Source organism: Palaemon carinicauda, chromosome 29, assembly GCF_036898095.1.
Source record: "Palaemon carinicauda isolate YSFRI2023 chromosome 29, ASM3689809v2, whole genome shotgun sequence".
NCBI lineage: Eukaryota > Metazoa > Arthropoda > Malacostraca > Decapoda > Palaemonidae > Palaemon > Palaemon carinicauda.
This window is the reverse complement of record NC_090753.1, coordinates 86,609,063-86,637,024: the sequence shown is the minus strand read 5'-3', so window position 1 is coordinate 86,637,024 and position 27,962 is coordinate 86,609,063. Positions and strand designations below refer to the sequence as shown.

The window sequence follows — 27,962 nt, the reverse complement described above, 5'->3', positions numbered from 1 at the left end:
TGGCGAGCTGATGATCGCTGGCGAGCTGATGATCGCTGGCGAGCTGATGATCGCTGGCGAGCTGATGATCGCTGATGAGCTGATGATCGCTGACGAGCAGAAGGCTACGCGTGGAAGCCTGCGCAAAGAAGAAGAGTCCTTGACCCCGACCTGAACCGAAGTTCTAGATCGCGAGGGCGAACGTGGGCGCACAGGGCGCGTAACAGGAACCAACAGGAACCGCAGGGATGATCATCTTGAAAGCGCTGACGAACAGGAGAGCGCTGATGAGCAGAAGAGCGCCTGTGTGCTAACACTGAGCAGGAGCAGGAGAGAACACAGCAGAAGGGCGCGCAGGGAAACCCTGACACGCAAGGGAAGAACCCCCGTGGGGGCAGCCCTTTGCCCCGAAGGGATCGTTGTCCGCCGGGAGACTGATGTCCGTCGGAAGACCGCTGTCCGTCGGGAAGACCGTTGTCCGTCGGGAAGACCGTTGCCCGTCGGAAGACGAGATCAGACTGCTGTCCATCTGCACCAAGGCGGAAGATCGAGAAAAAGGAGTTGTAGGCTGCAAACGGAGATCCAAAAAGGCGCCTCAAGCACCCTTATAGGGAGATGAGAGGCCCTTACGACGAGGCGGACGGTGGGCCTTACGGCGAGGGAGGCCAACTGCAACAGCAACAGCAACAGAAGAAACCTCCGAAGAGGAGTCTCTATGAGTGTACTCTCTCGCGAACGAAAGAGAAACACTTCGTGGAAGAGACTGGTCAGCCAGTGACCTAAAAGGAGCAATCCTCCGAAGAGGAGCTCCTGCAGTTGCCCAGCCCCTTGAGCGAAACTGCAGGTGCGACTGCTCAGCACCAAGAGCATAGTCGCACGAAAAAAAGGCAAGAGAAGAACCCCCCAAAAGGGGAAAAACTCAAGCCTGGACAGGAAAAACTTCCCTCGGAAGGAAAGTTACCCGCCCAAGGAGGCAAGCCTCCTGAGAGTTCTAAAATGAACTGGAGAGCTGTCCGTCGTCACGGGAGTACTTCCAGTAGAAGGAGACACGCCCCTGACGAAAATACAAGGGGGGAGGCAGCAACAGCCGAATCCCCAGGACTCAACCAGACAGCTCACACCGTTGCCATATTACAGAAACGAACTAGATCGGTAACTGTAAAAAAATAAAACAAATAATATTAGTACACATTCATTCCCCCGGGAAGGCTCCGAAGAGGAATCCCGAGGGAAAGGAACAAGAATTACACAACAGGCACGTGCCCTCACAACCACTTACACTCGCGGAAGGAGAGCTGTAACCAAAACAGAATTATAACAATTATAATTATGTAACTATGTAATTATGTAATTTAAAAATTAATGAACACTAAAGAAAGAACGAAAACCCCGAAAGGAATCGTTCTACAAGCTGAAAAACAAAAAACAACTACAATTAGATTCATAACTAATTGAGACAAACGTACGGCGCAGCAACCACCCCACACGGAAAGGAAGCTACAAGGGCGTAGTAACACGTAGTAAAAGGGTGAACGACCTCAAGAGAGAGAGAGAGAAAGACATAAGTCAAACTCGATCGCCACCCATAAAATTACGCCGTGGTGGCCTAACTGCCGAGGCCTCCACGTAGATATCGTACACTACACACACAAATCTGAAAAGGAAACTTACTTATTTCTATACTCAAATATATATACAAACATGAAAACATGTTTACATATATATTGAGCAAATGAAAAGTAAGCGATTAAGTAAAGACAAAACAAACAATGGCTGCCAAGAGAGGACCAAGACAGAGACGTCTGTCACAGTCCGAGCCAAAAGTGAAAGTGGGTACAGTATTCACCTGTGTGTGAGGGGGAGGAGGGGTAGCTAGCTACCACTCCCCTACCCCCCCGCTAACTAGCGCGGGGGTAATACACCCTCGTTAAATTCTAATGGCTCGCCATTTCAGCTACGCTAAAAGGTAACCCTTTGTAAATAGCGTGGTTTGTATTTCGGTTACGGAACAAATAAGAATTGCACACCAGGTATGCGCCCTCCTCCCCCACTGATACTCACGGGAAGGGGGGGAAGGCGGAGAACTGTAATAAAAACAGAATTATAACAATTACAGTATAACCATTATAATTATGTAATTCATCTAAGAATGTTTACTAATAGAAGAACGAATGAACCCTGAAGGGAAGTGTTCTACACAGAAGCTGAAAAGTTAACAAATACAATTAGATTTCATTAAAATAATTGAGACAAAATAAACGGAGAAGCAACTCAACCCACAAAGGGAAGGAAGCTACCGTAATACGTAGTACTGTAGTAATAAAAAGGTGAATGACCTCGAGAGAGAGAGAGACCGCAGTCAAACTAAACTCCCATGTTCCCTACGCTGATAGTCCAAGTTCCCCGTAGGGGAGGAGAAACAGCAGAGAAAACAGATTAATAAATAAAGTCCAGCGATGACAATTCCCCACGGCGCCCGAGAAGGAAGCCGAAGGAAGGACCGAAGAACCAAGAGAGAGATCGCAACCCACAAAATGTCACCATGGAGGCCTGGAACTACACGGAGATGTTGTCGTACACTACCCACACACAGCACAAACACTGAAAAGGAAACTTACTGAATTTCTATACTCAAATATATACATAAACATAAGAATGTTTATATATTTTAAGTATAAGAAAAGTAAGTAATCAAGTAAAGACAAAGCATTAATGGCTGCCATGCGAGGATGGGAACAGAGACGTCTGCCCACCGTCCGAGCCAAAAGCGAAGTGAATCAGTTCACCGGTGTGTGAGGGGGGAGGGGTAGCTAGCTACCCCTCTCCTACCCCCTCGATAGCTAGCGAGAGGGTAGTTAACCCTCGTTAAAAATCTAATGGCTCGCCATTTCAGCTACGTCGAAAGTAATACCCCATGTAAATAGTGTGGTTTGTATTTCGGTTACGGAACAGGTAAAATTTATAATATAAAAACATTAGATAGATATGTACAGACAACGATAAACTAAAACAACTAACCATTAAAACTAATCTAGAAATCTGAAATTGCAACTATTTTTTAAATCACCCGAAAGATTCATAAATTTCTCCTTTTAAAGAATCCATTCAATCCCTTTGGCTTTCTCACAGAATAATACTTTTCTCATGCCCTGTGAGGATCCCATAATTTGAGGAATCAATCTCTTGAAACAAATTAATAATCATTCTAACAATTATATCAATGTTCGTTCATTCTACTTACCTCCGTGCATTAAGCTACCAGGAATATAACTCAATATCTTTCTTTGTTAGGTAGGTAATGATAATAGTGTGATGTTGATTTATGATGCATCAGGAGGCTAATGACTCCAATAGGAAAGTTTTAATACATACATACATATACCAAAGCACTTCCCCCAATTTTGGGGGGTAACCGACATCAAACAAATGAAACAAAAAAGGGGACCTCTCCTCTCTACGTTCCTCCCAGCCTGACAAGGGACTCAACCGAGTTAGGCTGGTACTGCTAGGGTGCCACAGCCCACCCTCCCCCGTTATCCACCACAGATGAAGCTTCATAACGCTCAATCCCCTACTGTTGCTACCTCCGCGGTCATCCAAGGCACTGGAGGAAGCAGCAGGGCCTACTGGAACTGCGTCACAATTGCTCGCCATTCATTCCTATTTCTAGCACGCTCTCTTGCCTCTCTCACATCTATCCTCCTATCACCCAGAGCTTTCTTCACTCCATCCATCCACCCAAACCTTGGCCTTCCTCTTTTACTTCTCCCATAAACTCTTGCATTCATCACCTTTAGCAGACAGCCATTTTCCATTCTCTCAACATGGCCAAACCACCTCTACACATTCATATCCACTCTAGCTGCTAACTCATTTCTTACACCCGTTCTCACCCTCACTACTTCGTTCCTAACCCTATCTACTCGAGATATACCAGCCATACTCCTTAAACACTTCATCTCAAACACATTCAATTTCTGTCTTTCCATCACTTTCATTCCCCACAACTCCGATCCATACATCACGGTTGGTACAATCACTTTCTCATATAGAACTCTCTTTACTTTCATGCCCAACCCTCTATTTTTAACTACTCCCTTAACTGCCCCCAACACCTTGCATCCTTCATTCACTCTCTGACGTACATCTGCTTCCACTCCACCATTTGCTGCAACAACAGAACCCAAGTACTTAAACTGATCCACCTCCTCAAGTAACTCTCCATTCAACATGACATTCAACCTCGCACCACCCTCCCTTCTCGTACATCTCATAACCTTACTCTAACCCACATTAACTCTCAACACACCCTTCCAAATTGTCACTAATCGGCCAAGCTTCTCTTCCGCGTCTGCAACCAGTACAGTATCATCCGCAAACAACAACTGATTTACCTCCCATTCATGGTCATTCTTGTCTACCAGTTTCAATCCTCATCCAAGCACTCGAGCATTCACCTCTCTCCCCACTCCATCGACATACAAGTTAAACAACCCCAGCGACATCCCACATCCCTGTCTCAGCCCCACTCTCACCGAAAACCAATCGCTCACTTCATTTCTTATCCTAACATATGCTTTACTACCTTTGTAGAAACTTTTCACTACTTGCAACAACCTTCAAACAACTCCATATAACCTCATCACATTCCACAATACTTCCCTATCAACTCTATCATACGCTTTCTCCAGATCCTGTGGCCGCGGGGGCATAAAAATAATTAGAATAGTGCCAACGTATCCCTGCGTGTCGTAAGAAGCAACTAAATGGGACGTGACGAGGGGGCTGGGAACCCCCTCTCCTGTATTATAATCCTGTGAGACATTGAAGAGGTGGAAAGTTTTAATGGGTTTTCTTAAGCATCAGATATGCAATCAACTTTAATTATATATCCTTAATGTAAAAAATAACTTTTTTTTAGTCACGTGAACTAAATGTTATATGATTTGTAGAGATTGATCACTAAGATGTAAGTCTCTCTTATTATAAAAAAAACTGTATAATTTATACAAAGTATAGAGTGCACTATTCATAAGAATTAAAAGGTTGAGAGGAAGCCGTACATAGGATAGATGTCCTGAAAGACCCAAAAAGGGACCAGGGAGGGCCAGGCAATGGCTGTTGATGACTCAACAGGTAGACCTATAGGCTCTACCAAACACCATATCCTTAGCTCATTAGGATGGTGAGGTTGCAGACACCAAACGAAACTATCGATCTTGAGCGGGTAACGAACCTCCTTCCAATAGATCGCCATGTAGGGACATTTCCAGTAGGCTACCGCAACCATATCCCTTTTATATGTTATGCAAGGTATTCCCTCTAAATGAAGCACTCAATCCTTCACAGACCAACTATGCTTCCTTCTTCTTCTTTGTCTACATCTTTTCCCACTTCTATGTGGGGTCGATTTTTCTGGTCAGCCTCCTCCATCTACCTCTGTCCAACACCTCATCACCGGTTAACCCCTTTGATCGAAGGTCATCCTTGATACAGTCCATTCACCTTCGTTTTGGTCTTCCCATCCTTCTCGTTCCCCGTACCTCCATTTCCATCACTCTCCTCCCAATATACTGTTCATCTCTTCTCATGACATGACCATACCACCTCAGTCTACTTTCTTGGATCTTATCTGATAGTTTACTATGCTTCCACCTCTATATAAACCAGCCTATTCCCTTTATTTCTCACCTATAAATAATGTTACTATGTTTTCAAAATGAAACACCCAAGTTCTCCCTTCTAAAATAAACACCTTAACTAAAGCTTTAAAATTAAATAACACAACTCTAACCTCTAAATGTAGCACCAACAAGCAAGTGTGTGCGAGTTCCTCAAAGTCCTTTGCCAACGAAGTGAGAGTTTGAACCGAAGCATCAGAAACGGGTGGAACTTCACCCGAAGCCATGATACCCGTCGAAGTTGACTTTACAGGTAGAGAAGTGGCAAACTTTATGATGCAGGTTCCAAACCATTCCTAAAAGAAAACAGGAGTATCAGTAACAACTCAAAACTAATAGAAGGTTATATATGTGACACTTCACATTCGTGTTTAATTCATAATACCAAAAATGCTTTACTGTACAGGGCACTTCAACTCTCGCTTTGGTTCTTAAACATTATCGTGAGGACAAATGTTCTGTTATTATTATCATTATTACTAACCAAGCTACAACCCTAGTTGGAAAAAAAAGATGCTATAAGCCTAAGGGCTCCAACAGGGAAAAATAGCCCAGGGAGGAAAGGAAATATGGAAATAAATAAACAATATAAGTAGTGCAAAATTAAAACAAAGTATTCTAAAAAACAATAACAACATTAAAACAGATAATTAATATATAGACTATAAAAAGACTTGTATCAGCCTGTTCAACATAAAAACATATGCTGCAACTTTGAACTTTTGAAGTTCTAATGATTCAACTACCCAATTAGGAAGATCATTCCACAACTTGGTCACAGCTGGAATAAAACTTCTAGAATACTTTGTAGTATTGAGCCTCATGATGTCACAGGAAATATAAATAAACCCTCCATCCCTCAAAAGGAAAGTCTACATACCAAGCTCTCTTGCAGGTGACCTAGCGTACGTAGCTGAGCAGGATCAGCCAAGATTTCGTGCTGCGGAATCAGCTGATCCCCGAGATTTCCGGTCAAAATTTCAGCTTCCTTTCGATTCCTTTCCCCAACCTGAAAGGAAATGACAAAACACAATCAAACTTGAATACACTTCTGTAATCATTAGCCAAAATATTTAAGAAGTTTTGCATATGTGAACATCAATGCTTTAATGTAAATCATATATATAATCAATAGCAAAAAACTACAACCTTTTCATTGTCCATTTTCAATGAAACATGGTATTCTTTCATTGAAAATAGCCAAAACTGAGATTGAATGAGAAACTTTCACATTTATTGCTAACAATTAACCTTGTTCAGATAAGCAATTTAAATAAATGTCACTAATATTCATACTTAAATTTTAAATGGTTGACCATTGTGAATAATTACAGTAGCTTAGTGTGTTTCTAGAATTTGATCTTAGACCAATTTCACAAACCTCTGTAAGGAAATCTCACAAGACAATGAATTATGAGGAAATTTTTACCTTGAGAGAAATGTGAGAAAAATAATAATGCATTCTTAATAAATCTGTAAATCCACAATGTTATTTATTCAAAAGACATTTGATTATTGTAAATTTTCTATCTGAAAATTACCTAAATTCTTATTTTCTTTGACATCTCAACAAAAAAGAGGTTACACTTTGAGGAGAAGCAAAGTCTACATAAAGTATACATAGTATTTCAATTCTTCAAATGATTTACTGTAAGTAGTCCCTTAATCTTTTAATGCTTATCTAAAATTGACCATTTTTTATTTAGTTTTAACTCCTATACCTATAAAATTTACAGAAATAGAAAGGGAGCTTACTTCTTCGGGATTTTCATCTCCCTCGACAGAGTTCTCCGATGATGACACTCCAGCTTGCAGAGCTCTCCAGTTGGGAAGGTCTCTGGTGTGGAATAAAAGCAACGTTTGAAATCATAAAACACAGACCTATTAATCATCAAGTGTCCTACTTTTATATAACAGCTATTATATATAAATGACACCTAAGTTATCAATTTTACCATTAACATTTTCAAATGAATGCCATTGTTACCAGATAGTTAAACCAACTTAAATACAAAGCAAAAGAGATGTCAAAGATAAAAGCCCAACCATAATAAACAAATGAATCCCTTTTATTAAGATGGGCAAAACAAAACAAGTTAAACAGCACTATAAAAGAAATAGACATAAAAATATGAACCTAAATGTATTGTTTATGTAATCCTTTGCATATAATCATGCTCACAGTAATGTTACTTTTAAAACTTGAAGATACTATATAGAAGCTGGATGCATTATAAAATCATTATCCAAAGATAAAGAAGTTGGAAAGAATAGAGCCAAGAGAACATATGAACAGACAAACCTATACAGCTATCGGGCCAATGAAATGTTGCTGAATACATTTAGTACCATTAACAATGCCCTAAGGCACATTTCTGATGTAATCACATCCCTCAAAAAGTTACTAAAACATAAAATATTTAGAAAAATCAGCCTAACCCTACCTCAAAAATCGACTAATATCCTCATCCTTGGCCCAAGTTGCAGATATAATACGTTTATCTTCAGAGTCCGGCTGGGTGATGCCCCTATAAGCAGCCTGGCAAGTCTCCCTGTAATTCATGAGCGTGTTGCACATCATAGATACAAAATGATCAGCATACAAAGGAAGAGCACTCAACAGCCATCGGAGTTCTTCGATGCTCTGCCAAACACTTATGCTACTCTGAAATGAGATGGAATACATAGTTACTCCGATAACTTATTCAAGTATGCTAATATTATTATAAAAGTTTAAAGATAAAAAACAGATACAAGACCATAAGGCTCGCTTCACACAAGTGGATTGATGCCGAACGGATTAGAAATTGATAAATAAGGCCCTTCACACACTGCCTGCTCGGAAATTGTTCCGAGCAGTAGTAATTTACTAGCCACATGCACTACTAATCAGCACAGTTCCCGTGTAGCGGCCTATAGAAACTTCAAGGCTGTTCAGGGAAAATCCTCTTGTGTGCAGACATGCCTCCTAACGAGTGGAAATATTTCCGTAGGGAAGAAATCTCCTTGTGTGAAGTGACCCTAATAAGATTCGTCCATAAACATTCTTTAATGAGAAGGACAATTGGAGAAGAGTGAAGTTGAGGATGCTGAACAAACATCTGGGTAAAGAATAGGTGAATAGATTTAAAACATAAAGGCAACTGGGAAATCATAGGCAAATTAGTTATAAAAAATTATATTTTAATTATAAAATAAATTTTTGAATATACTTACCCGGTGAATATATAATAGCTGAGCCTCCGGCGGCTCGACAGAAAAAAACACAAAAACTCGCGAGCGATCGCTATGAAGGTTGCGGGTGTGCCCACTAGCGCCAACTATCGGCCAGATACCGCATATACATGTAAACAGACCCAATTCTTCTCATCCCGCTGGGTCTCTATCGGGGAGGAAGGGGGGGCCTTTAATTTATATATTCACCGGGTAAGTATATTCAAAAATTTATTTTATAATTAAAATATCATTTTTAAATATTTAACTTAGCCGGTGAATATATAATAGCTGATTCACACCCATGGTGGTGGGTAGAGACCAGAGTTAATTAAGTTTACAGCGTATATGCTTAGAGTTTTTGATAGTTATATCATAACAAAACCCAAATATATAAAGGTACCTGGTAAGGAAGTTAACTTAGACGATTACTCTGCCTTATTAGTCTGTCTTCCTCATGAAGCCCAGCGATCCTCTTAGGATGCTGAAAGACTCCCAGGAGCTGAAGTATCAAGGGCTGCAACCCATACAACAGGACCTCATCAAACCCCTAATCTGGGCGCTCTCAAGAAATGATATTTGACCACCTGCCAAATCAAAAAAGGATGCGAAAGGCTTCTTAGCCTTCCGTACAACCCAATTAAAAAAACATTTCAAGAGCAGATTAAAAGGATATTGGAATTAAGGGAATGTAGTGGTAGAACCCTTACCCACTACTGCATTCGCTGTAACGAATGGACCCAGTGTGTAGCAGTCCTCGTAAAGAGTCTGGACATCTTTTAAGTAAAATGACGCGAATACCGACTTGCTTCTCCGAACGGTCGCGTCCATAATACTTTGCAGAGATTTATTTTGCTTAAAGGCCACGGAAGTTGCTATAGCTCTTATTTCGTGCGTCTAAACCTTAAGCAAGCATCGGTCTTTTTCATTCAAGTGAGAATGAGCCTCTCGTATTAAAAGTCTGATAAAATATGACAAAGCATTCTTTGACATAGGCAATGATGGTTTCTTAACTGAACACCATAATGCCTCAGATCCACCTCGTAAGGACTTAGTACGAGCTAAGTAGAACTTAAGAGCTCTAACTGGACACAGCACTCTTTCAAGTTCGTTGCCTACGATCTCTGACAGGCAAGGTATATCAAAAGACTTAGGCCAAGGACGAGAAGGCAGTTCATTTTTGGCCAGGAAACCAAGTAGAAGTGAACATGTGGCTTTTTCTGTAGAAAAAGCCGATGTTCTTACTGAAGGTATGAATTTCACTGACCCTTTTAGCCGAAGCCAAGCACACTAGGAAAAGCGTCTTGAGGGTGAGATCCTTCAGGGAGGCTGAATGTAATGGCTCAAACCTGTCTGACATGAGGAACCTTAGGACCACGTCTAAGTTCCATCCAGGAGTTGCCAAACGACGTTCCTTAGAGGTCTCGAAAGACTTAAGGAGATCTTGGAGATCTTTATTGTTGGAAAGATCTAAGCCTCTATGACGAAAGACCGAAGCCAACATGCTCCTGTAGCCCTTAATCGTGGGAGCTGAGAGGGAGTGAACATTTCTCAGATGTAAAAGAAAATCTCCGATTGGGCTACAGAGGTACTGGAAGAGGACATAGATGCTGGCTTGCACCAATCTCGAAAGACTTCCCACTTCGACTGGTATACTCTGATGGTAGAAGCTCTCCTAGCTCTCGCAATCGCACTGGCTGCCTCCTTCGAAAAGCCTCGAGCTTTTGAGAGTCTCTCGATAGTCTGAAGGCAGTCAGACGAAGCGCGGGGAGGCTTTGATGAACATTCTTTACGTGGGGCTGACGTAAGAGATCTACCCTTAGAGGAAGACTTCTTGGAATGTCTACCAGCCATTGAAGTACCTCGGTGAACCACTCTCTCGCGGGCCAGAGGGTAGCAACCAACGTCAACCTTGTCCCTTCGTGAGAGGCGAACTTCTGCAGTACCTTGTTGACTATCTTGAATGGTGGGAATGCATATAAGTCCAGATGAGACCAATCCAGTAGAAACGCGTCTATGTGGATTGTTTCTGTATCTAGGACTGGTGAGCAATAGATTGGTAACCTTTTGGTCAACGAGGTGGCAAAGAGGTCTATGGTGGGTTGACCCCAAGTAGCCCAAAGACTCTTGCCCACGTCCTTGTGGAGGGTCCATTCCGTGGGTATCACCTGACCCCTCCGACTGAGACAGTCTGCCAAGACGTTCAAGTCCCCCTGGATGAATCTCGTCAACAGGGAGATGCCTCGATTTCTTGACCATATGAGAAGGTCCCTTGCGATCTCGTACAGCGTGAGGGAGTGTGTGCCTCCTTGCTTGGAGATGTACGCCAAAGCTGTGGTGTTGTCTGAGTTGACCTCTACCATTTAGTTTCGAAGAAAGCTTTCGAATTTCATCAAGGCCAAGTGGACTGCTAATAGCTCCTTGCCGTTGATGTGCATGCTCTTCTGACTTGAGGTCCACAGACCCGAGCATTCCCGACCGTCCAGGGTCGCACCCCAACCCAAATCCGACGCGTCTGAGAACAACACGTGGTTTGGGTTCTTGACTGCTAGGGATAGTCCCTCTCTCAGACTAATATTGCTGTCCCACCATTTCAGGCATGCCTTAACTGGTTCGGAGACTGGGAATGATACCGTCTCTAACGTCTTGTCCTTGTTCCAGTGAGAGGCTAGATGGAACTGGAGAGGCCGAAGGTGTAGTCTCCCTAGCGAGACAAACTGCTCCAGGGATGAGAGAGTCCCTACGAGACTGTTCCAACTCCTGACTGAACAAACGTTCTCTTTTCAGCATTAGTTGGACTTCGAGCAGGGCTTGTTCTATTCGGGTGGCAGACGGAAAAGCCCGAAAAAACTGGACTGCGAATCTCCATCCCCAAACATAGAATAATCTGGGATGGGATCAGTTGGGACTTTTCTAGGTTGACCAAAAGTCCCAACTCCCTGGCCAGACTCAACGTCCAATGTAGATCCTGCAGACAGCGAAGACTGGACGATGCTCTGAGAAGCCAGTCGTCCAAGTACAGGGAGGCTCAGATTCCCGATAGATGGAGGGATTTTGCCACATTCCTCATGAGCCTCGTAAACACGAGAGGAGCAGGACTGAGGCCAAAGCACAGGGCTCGAAACTGGTACCCCACATTCCTGTAAACAAACCTCAGAAACGGTTGGGAATCCGGGTGTATAGGAATGTGGAAGTATGCCTCCTGAAGGTCGAGAGAGACCATCCAGTTGCCTTCCATTAATGCTGTCAAGACAGCCTGGTAGACTTCATCGTGAAGTTTGTCTTGACAATGAACACATTGAGCGCACTTGCCTCTTACGTACTGTACTCCTGCAGTGAACATGGCTGCCAGATCATTGGAGCCATCCCTGATAGACTTGTTCCTGCAGAGAACGTGGCTGTCAGACTATTGGAGCCATCCCTGATAGCCTTGTTTATGCATGACATAATTGTACAGCAAAACTTCAAACGCTCGAAAAAACTCCTAACAGGAGATGGTCTAGCTCTGAAGCCGACCATAAAATCTTGGAGCGTCTCATGGCCAGGCGCCAGGGAGAGTCTATGAGGTTTGAGAAGTCTATCTGGGCAGAGGCAGGAACTCCCAAGCCGAGAACTTCTCCCGTGTCATATCAGACTCTCGCTCTATAAGCCAGCTTAAAAGTAGGGAAAGCAAAGGCTGTCTCCCCCAAACTCCTCCTGGTGATTAACCAGTCGCCTAGCAAACGTAAAGCTCTCTTAGAAGAGCGAGAGAGCACTAGCTTAGAAAACAACGGCTTCGAAGTAGCTAGGCCTAGTGTAAACTCTGACGTTTAGGCGAACGAGGAGCAGCATTTACAAAAAGATCCGGACAAAGATCCTTAAAAATCAGCATGATTTATTTAAAGTCCATAGAGGGCTGACCAGCTTTAGGTTCCTCTCCGTCTGACAGAGTCCTCAAGGGAATATCAGTAGGAGGGGGATCAGCAACTTCCTCATCTGAAGGAACCTTGTCCGACAATTGCAGAGTCTCAAGCAAGGGAGAGACCTGCCGTGGTGGCACTGCTTGACAAGCAGAGTCCACACGCAAAGGAGCAACAGTAGCAGTCAAGGACGCTATGTCATGTAACTGCTTAAAGGACTGACCAGCAACAACAACAGGTGCGGGAGGACGCTCGACGTCAACTCGAGACTGCCTTGACTGCCTAGACTGAGCAGTCAAAACAACTCTTGACTGCGGTGCTTGACGCTCAACGTCAAAACAAGTCAACTATGCTGGTTGGCGAACGTCCTGAACGTCAACAGGAGCAAGCGGCAGCGGCTGAACGTCCACAAGCGGCTGAGAGTCAACACGGGACTGCATCGAGTGAGGCTCTACAACACATGATTGACGTGACTTTGTAACGTCAATGTCAACAGGACGAGCAAAGGCTCGTTTGGGCGACTGACGGCCAGGATCTCGATCAGCAAAGCGGCGAGGATCATCGTGAACCTACTCAGCAGAATAGTCCTCCATAAGAGAGGTAAGCTTATTCTGCATGTCTTGCCGTACAACCCATTTAGGATCAACGGGAATGGGTGCGGTAAGAGACGAGGGTAACGTCTGAGACTGCAAAACCTTGCCTACAAAAAGACTCTCGGAGCCTGTGTTACGCTTTTGTTTAGGCGGCGAGCAGTCTTCCGATGACTGCATAGGGTCAGAGCTGTCCCAATGGCTACAACCAGGACGCTGGACCTGTCCTGAAGGGACTGACTTTCGCTTTAAGGCCCTCGAAACCTTGCTCCACGGTTTCTTACGCGAAAAGCCTTCGGATGACGAGGAGAAAATCATCTCGCTCGTCTTATGGTAGGGGCGGTCTTGATGAGACACGCCTGAAACCATAGAGGGAACGTCTGTTCGCTGATCAAGGCCTCTCGAACCCATAAGTCGTACGACATTACTTCTCCCCTGGGCTTGGGAGCTTGCAAGAGGTCCCGGACTAGGCGAACGACAGGCACGAACAGACGAACCCTCAGTCGCAACACTGATAACACTTTGCGCAATTATCACTTTATCACTACGATTTTCTGTTTTGCACTTACTTCACTGAAATCGAATTTTTCAACAATTCACATTAGGCATGAATAAAACTGATTTCTACCTGAAGCACGCAATTCTACCCTACATCAAAAGGTTATAATTGCGAAATAAGTCGTATAATGTAAGCACATTAATACAAGCAAAAAACAGCAAACATATATTAAGATAAAAAGATCAGTGACTGTGGAGGAGACTAAACACTAGTTCATTCAAAACTACGTTTTCAATCTCTCACCGTACAGTGCCTTGGGACGAGAATAAAAACTAAAAACGTTTTATCCTTACTCCCCGTACAGAGACTTGGGACGAGAGTAAAAAACTGACTCGAGAACAACGTTACTCGCTTGGGACGAGAATAAAGATCGGAACGTTCTCTCTTCCTCTCTCTCTCTCCGTCTCTCTCTCTCTCTCTCTCTTGATTTCACACCGAAGAGAAAAGCCCACTTACCTTTCGTCAATAAACAGGTTATTTGACCAAAGGAAAAAACTGAAAGGACTAAGAAATTGAAAATTAACAAGTTCCTTTAAATTAGTATTTAAAACATTTAAGTTTGAAAGAAGAATGAACAAAACGTCAGAATCGATTTACTCTTTCTGCAAAGTGAAACCGTGATTCTCTCTCTCTCTATCGTAACGATAGAGCGCAAACTGTGTAGGATAAATAAACCAAACGTTAGTTCATCTTTGAAACAGTACGAAGACTATTCAAAGAAAATCTTTCATAAAATATCTACTAAAAAATATTCATTTAATAAGTTTTAAATCATTTGCTCTGTAAAAGTTATTTACGATTGAAAGGGCTCAACGTTGTTTAACTTCGGTTTCCAAGTTAGGACCGCCTACTCTCGGATTAGGGGAGGAATAGGTAAGGTCACATATAAACAAATCATTAAAATTTATCTTGATGTTTATTATAAATGGAAAGCTAATCAAAGAGGCCTAATAAAGGCGGTTGAGATATAAAATATATAGAGGAAAATCTATAATTAACAACAACAATTTATAACGTGATAAGATAATTGCTAAAAGCCTAAAACACACTTCCGTACTAAGGGAAGGGTCGGCCATTTTTAAAAGTCAAAGAAAGTCCAAAAAACAATCCAAAGTCATCAACAATTAAATCTATCCAAAAAAAGAGTTCAAGATTTAAGTTGAAGATAAAACACCTGCACTGCGAAAGCTCAAACCAAAATGAAGTACTTCACCAAGTCTGTTGAAAAACTCCAGGTTATACAGCGAGTAATGGTACGTCTTGTCGTTCAGACCGACAGAGAAGAATTGGGTCTGTTTACATGTATATGCGGTATCTGGCCGATAGTTGGCGCTAGTGGGCACACCCGCAACCTTCATAGCGATCGCTCGCGAGTTTTTGTGTTTTTTTCTGTCGAGCCGCCGGAGGCTCAGCTATTATATATTCACCGGCTAAGTTAAATATTTAAAATTGTTTATTTTACAAAAATAAATAAGATTTTATTACTGTCCATCAATTAAAGTCTTACGTGAATTTTATTATGAGGTGCACAAATACAGTAAACAAAAGTATAGATGATGAATATTTTAAATGTTATTTCTTTCATACTAAATCAAGAAGCACCAACCTGGAGCAAAGGCCTTGTGACTTTCAGCGACTTGAGCACCTGCGGATCTTTGCATGTTCTCCACTGATCCAGGGCTTTGGTAGCCTGCTCCAATCTTGCAGCTGTCTCAACATGCAACTGGGCAAGGAAAGCATCCTTGATGTAGTCAGTGATGAACACATACAATGTGCAATGGGTTCTGTGGAATAAAAAATTAATTATGAAAAAAAAAATAAGACTTTGATATTCACGACAATCAAAAACTCGAACAAGACGTTCGCATATTTACTAAAATTATGGACATCAATATATCATACAATCTTCCAACCGGTAACAAATATGTTAGCAACAACAAACTAGACACAAGCATGGATTAACGTTAAACTGGCATACATAGGAATTCTTAGGTTGTAGGTGCTTTCATTTCAAAGTTACTGTGTTAAAAGGCTAAAATTTTATGTCCTCATCAACATCACTGTTACTTTCAAGAGGAAAATAATCATCATTGTGGTTATTTCCAATATCATCATTAACACTGGGTAGCTTAACCCTTTTACCCCCAAAGGACGTACTGGTACGTTTCACAAAACTCCTCCCTTTACCCCCATGGACGTACTGGTACGTCCTTGCAAAAAATGACAAATTCGAAGATAATTTGTATTTTTCCTAACCATACAAACCTTAGCTATTTACAAAGGGTATTACTTTTAGCGCAGCTGAAATGACGAGCCAATAGTTTTTAACGAGGGTTAATTACCCCCGCGCTAGTTAGCGGGGGGTGGGGAAGGGTAGCTTGCTACCCCTCCCCCCTCCACACACCGGTGACTTGCTTCACTTCACTTAGAGGTAGGACTTTACTTGGGGGTCAGGGATGGCGGGCACATATGTGTAAATAGCTAAGGTTTGTATGGTTAGGAAAAATACAAATTATCTTCGAATTTGTCATTTGTTCCGTAACCGAAATACAAACCACGCTATTTACAAAGGGTGACTTACCCCTTAGGAAGGGTGGAAAGTCCCCAGCCTTACTGACTTCGGCTTGCCCGGGGGCTCGATCCCTCAGTGAGCAGCACTAGAGAGAGGGAGCCCCTGTACCTCACAGGTTCCTAGCATCGCTAGGAACGAGTGGCCTACATAAGTAGTGTGAGGAGGAGAGTGTGACTCGTCCTATGAAGTTGACCTTGAGACCTTCAGATAGGAATTCTAGGATAGGACGTTCCCCATACCACCTCATCAGGGTATGGGAGACGCAACAGTATTAAGCTTAATACTAGGAGCACAAAGAAGCATGGGTTACCTGCAGAGGTCGAGGTCAGCTATGCGAGGACCAGGATGCTGCTTCCCCAAGAGAGGGGAGAATGAAGAAAGAAGTAAGGGTCAGACATACTCTTTCATTCACACAGACTAAGACCGGGTAACAACGCCCTCAACCTACTGCTACTTGTCCTAAAAGGAGCCTGAGGTTAGACCAGCTGTTGTGCAGCCACCACAGGGCCGATAGAGAACGTATCGAGGCTCCTGTGGGTCACGTCTTGCAGGTAGTGGGCTGTGAAGGTCGTTTGACGCTTCCAGACCCCAGCTTGAAGTACCTGCGTCACAGAGAAGTTTCTCTTGAAGGCCAGGGATGTAGCAATACCCCTGACATCGTGGGCCCGAGGGCGACGTGACGGAGGAGGGTCAGGATTCAGGGCATGGTGGATAACCCTTCGAATCCAAGCTGAGATGGTGTTCCTGGTGACCCTCCTCTTTGTCCTGCCTGTGCTCAAAAACAGAGCTCGCACCTGAGGACGGACTGCAGCCGTTCTCTTCAAGTAGTACCTCAGACACCTCACTGGGCATAGTAGCAGCTGGTCTGGGTCGTTTGTTACAGAACGGAGACTCGCGATCCTGAAAGAGTCGAACCGAGGATCCGGCACTCCAGGATTCTGAGTCTTGGCCACAAACTCAGGGACGAACCTGAACGTTACCTCCCCCCATCCCCTTGAATGGGCGATGTCGTACGAGAGACCATGAAGTTCACTAACTCGCTTGGCCGAGGCCAAGGCGAGTAGGAAAGCCGTCTTCCAAGACAGGTGGCGATCGGAGGCCTGGCGTAATGGCTCGAAGGGAGGTCTCTTGAGAGACCTGAGGACTCGAACCACGTTCCAAGGAGGGGGTCTCACTTCCGACTGGGGGCAGGTAAGCTCATAGCTACGTATGAGTAAAGAGAGTTCTAGCGATGAAGAAATATCCACGCCCTTCAATCTGAAGGCCAAGCTTAAGGCTGAGCGATAGCCTTTCACCGCCGAGACAGAAAGGCGCATTTCTTCTCGCAGATACACAAGGAAGTCCGCTATTGCTGGAATAGTGGCATCGAGTGGAGAGATACCCCTTCCACGACACCAACCACAAAAGACTCTCCACTTCGCTTGGTAGACTCCCTCAGAGGACCTTCGCAGGTGCCGAGACATTCTCTCCGCAACCTGTTGCGAAAAGCCTCTCTCCGCGAGGAGACGCTGGATAGTCTCCAGGCGTGAAGCCAAAGCGAGGCTACGGCCCTGTGAGGGACACCGGAGTGGGGTTGTCTGAGAAGCTCGTGTCGTGGAGGAAGCTCCCTTGGGAGTTCCGTCAGGAGTTGCAGAAGGTCCGGAAACCATTCCGTGTGATGCCATAGCGGAGCTACTAGAGTCATGGAACAGTTGACCGATAGTCTGGTCCTGTTGAGCACCCTTCTCATCAGACAGAATGGTGGGAAGGCGTATACGTCGATGTTGTCCCACCGTTGCTGGAAAGCATCTTGCCAGAGTGCCTTGGGGTCCGGGACTGGTGAGCAGTACAGGGGCAGCTTGAAGTTCAAGGCTGTCGCGAACAAGTCCACCGTCGGGGAACCCCACAAAGTCAGGACTTTGTTGGCTATCTGAGGATCCAAAGACCACTCGGTACTCACTATCTGCGAAGCCCTGCTCAGACTGTCGGCGAGCACATTCCTCTTGCCAGGAATGAAGCGAGCTGATAGTATTATCGAGTGGGTTTCGGTCCACCTCAGAGTCTCTACTACAAGATGGGATAGCTGTTGCAAAAAAGTGCCTCCCTGCTTGTTGATATAAGCCACTACCGTGGTGTTGTCGCTCATCACCACCACGGAGTGACCCGCCAGGAACCGTTGGAACTGTTGAAGGGCCAGAAAGACGGCCTTCAATTCTAGCAGGTTGATGTGTAGGCACTTTTCTGATTCTGACCAAAGGCCTGAGGCCCTCTGGTTCAGAACGTGCGCCCCCCACCCTTCTTTTGACGCGTCCGAAAACAGAGTCAATTCCGGGGGGAGGACGAGAAGACTCACTCCCTTTCGCAGGTTCTCGTCGGCCAGCCACCACCGCAAGTCCGTCTGTTCCAGAGACCCCATTGGGATCAGAGTGTCCGGGGAATCGGATCCTTGATTCCACCGGGACTTGAGCCGCCATTGAAGGGATCTCATCCTGAGGCGGCTGTTTGGAACCAGACGGCCAGGGAGGATAGGTGGCCTAAGAGACGCAACCACGATTGGGCGGGGAGTTCTTTTCGCCTGAGGGAAGGTTCCGCCACCCTCCTCAGCCTTGCTATCCGGTCGTCTGATGGAAAGGCTTTGTGGAGATTGGTGTCTATTAGCATGCCTAGATAAACCAGTCGTTGGGACGGCTGCAGAGAGGACTTCTCGAGGTTTACCACGATCCCCAGATCCTGGCAAAGATCTAGAAGCCTGTCTCGGTGTCGAAGAAGGGTCGACTCCGAGTCTGCTAGGATCAGCCAATCGTCTAGGTAACGAAGGAGACGAATGCCGTTCCTGTGCGCCCAAGTCGAAATCAGGGTGAACACTCTGGTGAACACCTGAGGAGCTGTGGAGAGACCGAAACACAGCACCTTGAACTGGTAGATCTTGTTGTCTAGGCAGAATCTCAGGTACTTCCTGGAAGACGGATGGATTGGGATCTGGAAGTACGCATCCTTTAGATCCAGTGTACACATGAAGTCTTGTGGTCTCACCGCAAGTCTGACCATGTCTGCTGTCTCCATGCTGAACCGGGTTTGTTTGACAAACCTGTTCAGAGCCAAGAGATCGATGACGGGTCTCCAGCCTCCAGTAGCCTTCTTTACAAGAAAGAGTCGACTGAAGAAGCCTGGAGAGCCGTCCACGACCTCCTGGAGAGCACCCTTCTCGAACATGGTCTCGACTTCGGCCTGAAGGGCCAGCCCCTTTGCCGATCCCATGGCATAGGAGCTCAACGACACTGGATTCGCTGTCAGGGGAGGTTGAGATGACGTGAACGGGACGCGATAACCTTGGCCGATCACTGAGACCGTCCAAGCATCGGCCCCGTGATGTTGCCACCTGCGGACGCAACGCTGAAGGCATCCCCCCACAGGTGGACACGCAGGGGGGCTGCCACCCCTAGGGCTTGCGGCCGCGGCCGCCACCCCTAGAAGTCTTGCCTCCCCTGGAGGACTTACCGCCCCTCTTGACCTTGGCTGGAAAGGGCTGGGGCTTAGACACCACTTTCTTAGCTGCCGGTGCCTGTTTGGGAGCCTTACGAGGCTGTTGCTGCTGTTGTGGCGGGGTTGGAGGCTTATAGGGCCGAGTTGTAAGGGCCCTGTGGAGGAGGGAGTCCGTGCTGGATTTCCTCCACCTCTCAGCCGTTCGCTCCAAGTCTTGAGGCTCAAACAGGCTCTCCCCCAGGAGGGAGGCATGTCGGAGCCTACACACATCTACGGCGGGGACCTTCGGATGGAATCTCTCGGACACAGCATCGCGACGCTTCAACACCGAGTTGGCCCACAGGGTGGTAACCTGGTGCGCCAAAAACTCGATGGAGCGGGTGCCCGAGAGCAAGAAGGTCTCTAGGGCCTTCCTATTGGTCTCCTTGGACAAGTCCTCCGATCGCAATAGGATGCCCAGAGATCCTAACCAGAAGTCCAGCCACGAAGTGGCCTGCATGGCACACTTAGCGACCTTCTCGTGGTTAAGGATCTCTGCCGCCGAGAACGACACCTGCCGGGCAGAGAGTTTCTCCAAGGGAACTCCCTTCGCCAGCTCCTCCACAGAGTGATGGAGAGGAAGAGCGAGGTTGTGCTCACCCAGGATCTCGAAATACCTCCTCTGCTGAAGGCGAGGAGGAGGGATGAGTTTGTTCCCGGCAGTGGAACGACTGGAGGAGGCAAGAAGTGCGAGCTGAGCATTGGCCCTAGCTCTGGCACTCTTCAGCCCCCGAGACCAGGGCAGAGCTGCACTGGTCTTAGGGGCCTTCCGAACGTCAAACACTTCATCCAGAATCGTGTCTTTGCCTTCACGGGGGGGGGATGACTGGATCCGTAAGACTGTTAAGTTGCCTTATCAGGCTTAGGACCTGCCAGAAGGCACGTTCGGACTCTTGCTGTTCTCCTCCCTGCGGGCTGGCAGATAAGTCTCCTGCCCCAGGAATCTCTTCCTGGGGTGATACGTGGACATTCCCCTGGGTAGTCGTGGGTTCCTGACGAATCCTTGCAGAGGATTTAGGGATGGTCTTGGAATCCTTGGGTTCCCTCCTGGGAGGGATACAGGATCCCAACAACGAGGTTCGAGGGGCCCCTTCCTCACGAGACGATTCTCCTGCCTGAAGCGAAGTCTCCCCCCCTGGTGCCGAGGGGAAGACTACCGCCCCACTGGACTCACCTGAGGACGGAAAGGCCTCGTCCACGGGAGAAGGAGAGAGTACTCGTGCAGGAGAGGGGACCCTCGAGACCGACCTCTTGGGAACCAACTTCGCCCTGGGGGAAGTCACCACGAAGTCCACTCCTCTCTTTCTCTTCAGCGTAGGAGAGACAGCCGCTGGTTTGTTACCCTGGCCGGCGAGTGCTGGTTTCATAACCCTCACTAACGCCCGTGCCAGCGGACCAAACCAAGTCTGCTGCTCAAAGGACACAGAGTCCGAAATCCTCGCTAAGGTGAAAGGGATCGGGCGATCCTTTGGAGTGGACACGACGGTACCTGCCTGAAAAGAAGGTGGGGAAGAATGCTGTACTGACCTGTCTTCGTCCTGCAATACCAACCTGTGCTTGGATGGAGGTGATCCCGAGTGCCGTCTAGGAGCACGCGTCCCTGCTGCTACCACCGGCTGTGGAATTCGCCGCGAACTATGGTCGCGCGAGGGCGAACGGTCGCGCAAAGGCGAACGGTCGCGCAAAGGCGAATGGTCGCGCGGGTGATCGCGTGAGCGGTCGCGCGGGCGCACAGGCGAGCGGTCGCGCGGGCGAGCGGTCGCGCGGGCGCGCAGGCGAGCGGGCGCGCAGGCGAGCGGGCGCGCAGGCGAGCGATCGCGCGGGCGCGCAGGCGAGCGATCGCGCGGGCGCGCAGGCGAGCGATCGCGCGGGCGCGCAGGCGAGCGATCGCGCGGGCGCGCAGGCGAGTGGGCGTGAGGGTGGGCAGGTAAATGAACACGTGTCCGAGGCGACGAACGCAAGCGATGGCGCGACGGCGAGGGATCGTGCTGCCGCGTAGGTGAAGAAGATCGCTGGCGATAATGACCGCGTGATGGTAAGCGATGGCGAGCAGCATGTGTAGGTGAATGATTGCGTGATAGGGTGCGATGGTGATCAGCATCCGCAAGAGGGCGGTCGTTCAGGGTTGTGCGATGAGGAGCAGCATGCGTAAGCGGGCGATCGTGCAGGGTTGTGCGATGGCGAGCAGCATGCGCAGGTGAATGATCGCGTGAAAGGGTGCGATGGTGATCAGCATCCGCAGGAGGGCGATCGTTCAGGGTTGTGCGATGAGGAGCAGCATGCGTAAGCGGGCGATCGTGCAGGGTTGTGCGATGGCGAGCAGCATGCGCAGGTGAATGATCGCGTGAAAGGGTGCGATGGTGATCAGCATCCGCAGGAGGGCGATCGTTCAGGGTTGTGCGATGAGGAGCAGCATGCGTAAGCGGGCGATCGTGCAGGGTTGTGCGATGGCGAGCAGCATGCGCAGGTGAATGATCGCGTGAAAGGGTGCGATGGTGATCAGCATCCGCAGGAGGGCGATCGTTCAGGGTAGTGCGATGAGGAGCAGCATGCGTAAGCGGGCGATCATGCAGGGTCGTGCGATGGCGAGCAGAATGTGTAGGTGATCGCTGGCGAGCTGGTGATCGCTGGCGAGCTGGTGATCGCTGACGCGTGTACTGTGAGAGGACAGATGGTGCGGCGCGTTCACGAGCAGGAACGGGAAGATCGCTGGCGCGTTGGCGAACATGTGTTTCTGACACACGCGCAGCACGATGTTGCGTAGCCACAGGACCAGGTGGATGGTGAGCAGGGAGTTCAGCAGGAACTAAAGGGTGGTCAGAGACCGCAGGGCGATGGTCCTCAAATGAGCGCTGACGCTCGGAAGAGAGCTGACGAGCAGGAGAGCGCTGGCGAGGGAGGCGAACGTCAGGAGAGAGCCGACGAGCAGGTGAGCGTCGGCGAGCAGGAGAGTCTTGGCGAGCAGGAGATCGTTGACGAGCAGGAGATCGCTGGCGAGCAGGAGATCGCTGGCGAGCAGGAGATCGCTGGCGAGCAGGAGATCGCTGGCGAGCAGGAGAGCGCTTGTGCGCTAGCCCTGCTCGCGTAAGGGAAGAATCCCTTAGCCCCGAAGGGACCGTTGCCCGTCGGGTGACGAGTTCTCCAGAAGGCGAAGATCCGGCAGGAGATGGTGAGCGGTCTGCAGAGAGGTTCAAGGAGGGCGGAGCAGTCGGTTGAGGCTGACTAGGAGAGTCCCCCCCGGAGGACGAAGACCCAAAAAGGCGCCTCTTAGTCCCCCTGTAAGGGGAAGGGAGGCCCTTGTGGCGTAGAGGGCAGTGAGCCTTACGGCGGAGGCGGCCTCGGGGGAGATCGTCGGGACCATCGGTCCTCCGAAGGGGAGTCTCTGTCAAAACACTTCCCTCAGAAGGAAGCTGGGCAGCAGTCGAGACCGAAGGACTCACTTCCCCCTTCGAAGGATGCACGGAAGGAGGAGGAGAGCCTAGAGCACCATCACCAGCAACAGCACCTGCGTCGGAAGGCCCAGCCACGTCGGAGGCCTCTGTCACCACGACGTCGACAATAGACAGAGGGTCTACCTCCGCTACCACCGGCGACTGTTTAACAGCGGCCCCCAACGAGACAAGGTCAATAAGAGCGACCCTGGAGGGCAAGCCCTTAAGCCCCAGGGACGACCAAATCTGTAAAAGATCATCACTGGATAAGGCATTATTATCAATAACCTCCCCCGGAGGAGGAGGGGGAACCGCCTCGCTATGGGAGGCGACGCCCTCTCCCCCCACCGAAGGTAGGGAAACAGAACAAGGGCCTGCGCTCCCACTCGGACGACTCTCCTTAGGAGGCGGACGAGGGGAAGCTTCGGAGGAGGTTTGGGCGGCGGAAGAAGAGTCCCGAGAACCTTCCTCCTTCAAGGCTAACCCCGGAGGAGAACGGTCTCTCTTGGACTTCTTCTTACGCCGACGGCCAAACCTCTCCCACTGGGAGGCAGACCACTCCCTGCACTCACGGCACATGTTATCCTGGTCGCACCGTCGGCCCCGACATTGAGGGCAGAGGGTGTGAGGATCCGTAATCACGTCCGACATGAAAGTCCCACAAGGACGGCCGGCAACTCCAGGGCATGTACGCATATTAAATAAAAGAAAAATAACTGAAGGTCAACTTCCAACCAATCACACAAGCTGAAAAGAAAAAGAAGAAAATTAAAGGCTGGCACGAAGGCGATGAACAGACACGTCTGATCACCGCCGAGCCAAAAGTGAAGTGAAGCAAGTCACCGGTGTGTGGAGGGGGGAGGGGTAGCAAGCTACCCTTCCCCACCCCCCGCTAACTAGGGCGGGGGTAATTAACCCTCGTTAAAAACTATTGGCTCGTCATTTCAGCTGCGCTAAAAGTAATACCCTTTGTAAATAGCGTGGTTTGTATTTCGGTTACGGAACAAACTGCTATTTACATTTTTTTTTGCATATTTTTGATAATTTTTTGAGAAACTTCAGGCATTTTCCAAGAGAATGAGACCAACCTGACCTCTCTATGATGAAAATTGAGGCTGTTAGAGCAATTTAAAAAAAATATACTGCAAAATGTTCTTGAAAAGAAATAAACCCTGGGGGTTAAGGGTTGGAAATTTCCAACTAGCCTGGGGGTAAAAGGGTTAACAAGACCTTCGAGTTAAATTTCTAGACATTTACGCAACACCCTGTGCACCCATTCATCAACACAAGGTAAAAATTGGAGCAAGGTAAAGCTTAACACACCTGTACTGGTTAAGAACACATCAAATAGACTAACAGGAAATAGCTAGGAAGACATCAAAGGGATTAACAGGAAATAGGACAACAGAGATAATAACAGGAAATAGGACATCATTGAAATTCAAAGGAAATAGTTAGGACATCATTGAGATTAAAAGGAAATAGTTACATCACTAGGATTAAAAGGAAGAAGTTAGGACATCAATGAGATTAAAAGAAAAATAAATTAGGACATCACTGAGATTAAAAGAAAAATAGTTAGGACATCATTGAGATTAAAAGGAAATAGTTACATCACTGAGATTAAAAGGAAGAAGTTAGGACATCACTGAGATTAAAAGAAAAATAAATTAGGACATCACTGAGATTAAAAGAAAAATAGCTAGGACATCACTGAGATTAAAATGAAATAGTTAGGACATCACTGAGATTAAAAGAATACTAAAAACCTTCCGTACCACCTACAGCATGCAACAAGAGGCACTCTGTGAGAAAAATAAGTATGCAAAATGACAGGGGCATACACACTGCATATAATCAACAAATAAAATCTACCTTACATTCAGACTGTTAGGTTATATCAGGGTTTACAATTCTGATCAATTATTGTGTCATCAATCTAACCTAATCTTTCATCCAAAGTATTATTTCCTACTACTCATCTCCACTGAGTAATATTGTTTATAGTAGCTGTTAAACTCATGCATTCCAACATGACTCTTCTCTATCTCACGAGTCTCATCAACAATGATCTATGGTCAACTGTCCCCAGAAACTTGGCATTCTCGGCAACTTGTCAACCATTTCTTTTTCAGTAGATTAATATATACAGTCTAAGTAGCACAAAAGATGAAGAAAGAAAGGCAAATAGGTACAAACTGACCCTGGAGAACATCCAAGAGCTTCTTCAATCTCCCGAATGAAGGACTGAAGGGGGTTGAAGACGGCTGTGATGTTGTGAGGCGACGAAGGACAAACGAGGGCCTTTTCCGTCAAACTTCTGGATTTGCTGCCACTGCCACCTGTACTGCTTGTATTGCCGTCTGAAATGAAATATACAAACATATCTGTTATACTGAATATTTTCTCTTTCATAATGACAATAAGTATAGTATCTTTTTTAAATGTTAATTGTTGTTTTAATGCTATATACTTTTGTGGTAACATGACAAATTTGTAGATAATTTGTACTTTTCCTAATGATACTTGAAAAATACAGTACATACATACATACATATATACCAAGGCACTTCTCCCAATTTTGGGGGGTAGCCGACATCAACAAATGAAACAAAACAAAAAAGGGGACCTCTACTCTCTACGTTCCTCCCAGCCTAACAAGGGACTCAACTGAGTTCAGCTGGTACTGCTAGGGTGCCACAGCCCACCCTCCCACATTATCCACCACAGATGAAGCTTCATAATGCTGAATCCCCTACTGCTGCTACCTCCGCGGTCATCTAAGGCATCGGAGGAAGCAGCATTTCTTTTGAAATTCCAATCAACTTTTTTTTTTTTTTCACTTAGTACACTACAGTAAAAAAAAAAAAGGAAGGAAAGGAAGGGGCTTAAAGACACACAAAGAAAGCAGGATTATTAGGTTTACCTGTAACTGAAATACTCGGAGTGCCAAAATCGTCAATACCCTGCTCTGCAGCCTGCTCCATGAGATACGAGTTCATGGTCATTGCATGGTACGATGCCTCAAACTTGAATAGGGAATAGTTTTTAGATCTGAAAATAATGCAAATTGAAGATTAAAAAAAAGAATAAAAATGCTAAGAAAAATTCCAATGTAGAATTTTCCAAGCATAAAATTCTTTCAAATGGTTTCTAAATTAAGAAAAAAAATAATCAAGAAATAAAGAATAATTATCAGTAAAATTAAATTAATATGAAATATGCCATGAAAAGAACAATACTGTAAATTAAATCTTAGATTGAAATTTCAATAATGCATTTCAAACCTTTATGATTAAATATATAGGTACTGTACTGTAAATTTTAATTGCAATGCAATGCTTCTAGGAGAAAGGATAGTGAATCTAGTCTCTAGAAGTTTGTCACTTCCTTTTTTTCTTAACTTTTGAATTTCTTTACCAACTTATTTTATCATGGTAACATAGAAGTGATTATTGGTGTATAACTTTTCTAAATTGGTAACAAAGTTTCAATTGTATCTAGTATAAGTGAATCCGCGGTTGCCGAATCCGTGGATAAGGAGGTCTGACTGAACTGTATTGTAATAAACAGTATTATTTTCTAAGCGATCATTTAACTTGGCCAATGAGTTGACATGAGTCTTTTTATAGTTTATATATGACATATCTGTTTTTGACGTTGTTAATAGTTTATATATGACATATCTATTTTGACGTTGTTACTGCTTTTAGAAGGATTTATTGTTAATTATAATCTCCAAACAGATGAGTAACAGACACTAAACCATTACACAGGCAAAGAAACTGGGAGCTTTAGGATAAAAGAGAAGCATCAGAATGCTGTAATTGAGAGACTTAGGTATCAACCAAAGTATGATGTTAGGAATACTGCATCTATAAGGAATCCCAATCCTTGTGCAAGGGTAACTATTACAGTACTGTATGCCTTGCAGGACACTCTGTAAATGGTACTAAATTACTCTATAAGTATCCCTTGGTCCAAACTACGCTACTTTCTGTCCTTTTCTTTTCATTAATTCCTTACCTTCTCCTCTTATTTAACTTTTTAAGCTTCAATTTTAATGCTATTTACTTTTTAATTTTCATTTCAGAACAAACAACACGAGCAAGCCCTATGAAAGTCAACATATGTGGCTTGATGGCCTTGTTCAACTACAGTACAGTGAACCCTCGCTACTTCGCGGTTCGACCATCGCGGATTCACCACTTCGCGGATTTTTTTCATAACCCATATATATATACATATTGGTAATAACAAAATCAACATACTGTACTGAATAATCAATATAATCGATGCAAAAACTAACCTATACACAGATGTGTACAGTAAATGCGTTTGTTTCTTCATTATGATCAGAGAAACGTAAACAAAACATTGGTTGCCATTTTTTATCGTGCTTTTTGGCGTGTTTAGGAAAAGCATGATATAAAATCGCCTTTAATATTTGTGCCTGTTTTAGTTTAGGGTACTGTAGTACATGCATTAAGTGTTCTGTACATTAAAGGGTAGTTTGTTAACAGTACTACGTACAAGG

General features: G+C 45.8%; 1 protein-coding gene across 2 annotated transcripts in view; it reads right to left on the bottom strand.

The window, feature by feature from the left end:
* Positions 1-27,962, bottom strand: part of LOC137622311 (exocyst complex component 4-like) — an 84,960-nt gene that overhangs the window by 19,846 nt on the left and 37,152 nt on the right. For both annotated transcript variants that reach the window (XM_068352878.1, XM_068352879.1), the window contains exons 10-16: positions 26,352-26,479; positions 25,629-25,788; positions 15,528-15,705; positions 8,105-8,325; positions 7,416-7,497; positions 6,541-6,669; positions 5,774-5,956 (exon numbers count right to left, since the gene is read on the bottom strand). In XM_068352878.1, coding sequence (XP_068208979.1) covers positions 5,774-5,956; positions 6,541-6,669; positions 7,416-7,497; positions 8,105-8,325; positions 15,528-15,705; positions 25,629-25,788; positions 26,352-26,479 — 1,081 coding nt within the window. The remainder of the gene's footprint in view (positions 1-5,773; positions 5,957-6,540; positions 6,670-7,415; positions 7,498-8,104; positions 8,326-15,527; positions 15,706-25,628; positions 25,789-26,351; positions 26,480-27,962) is intronic.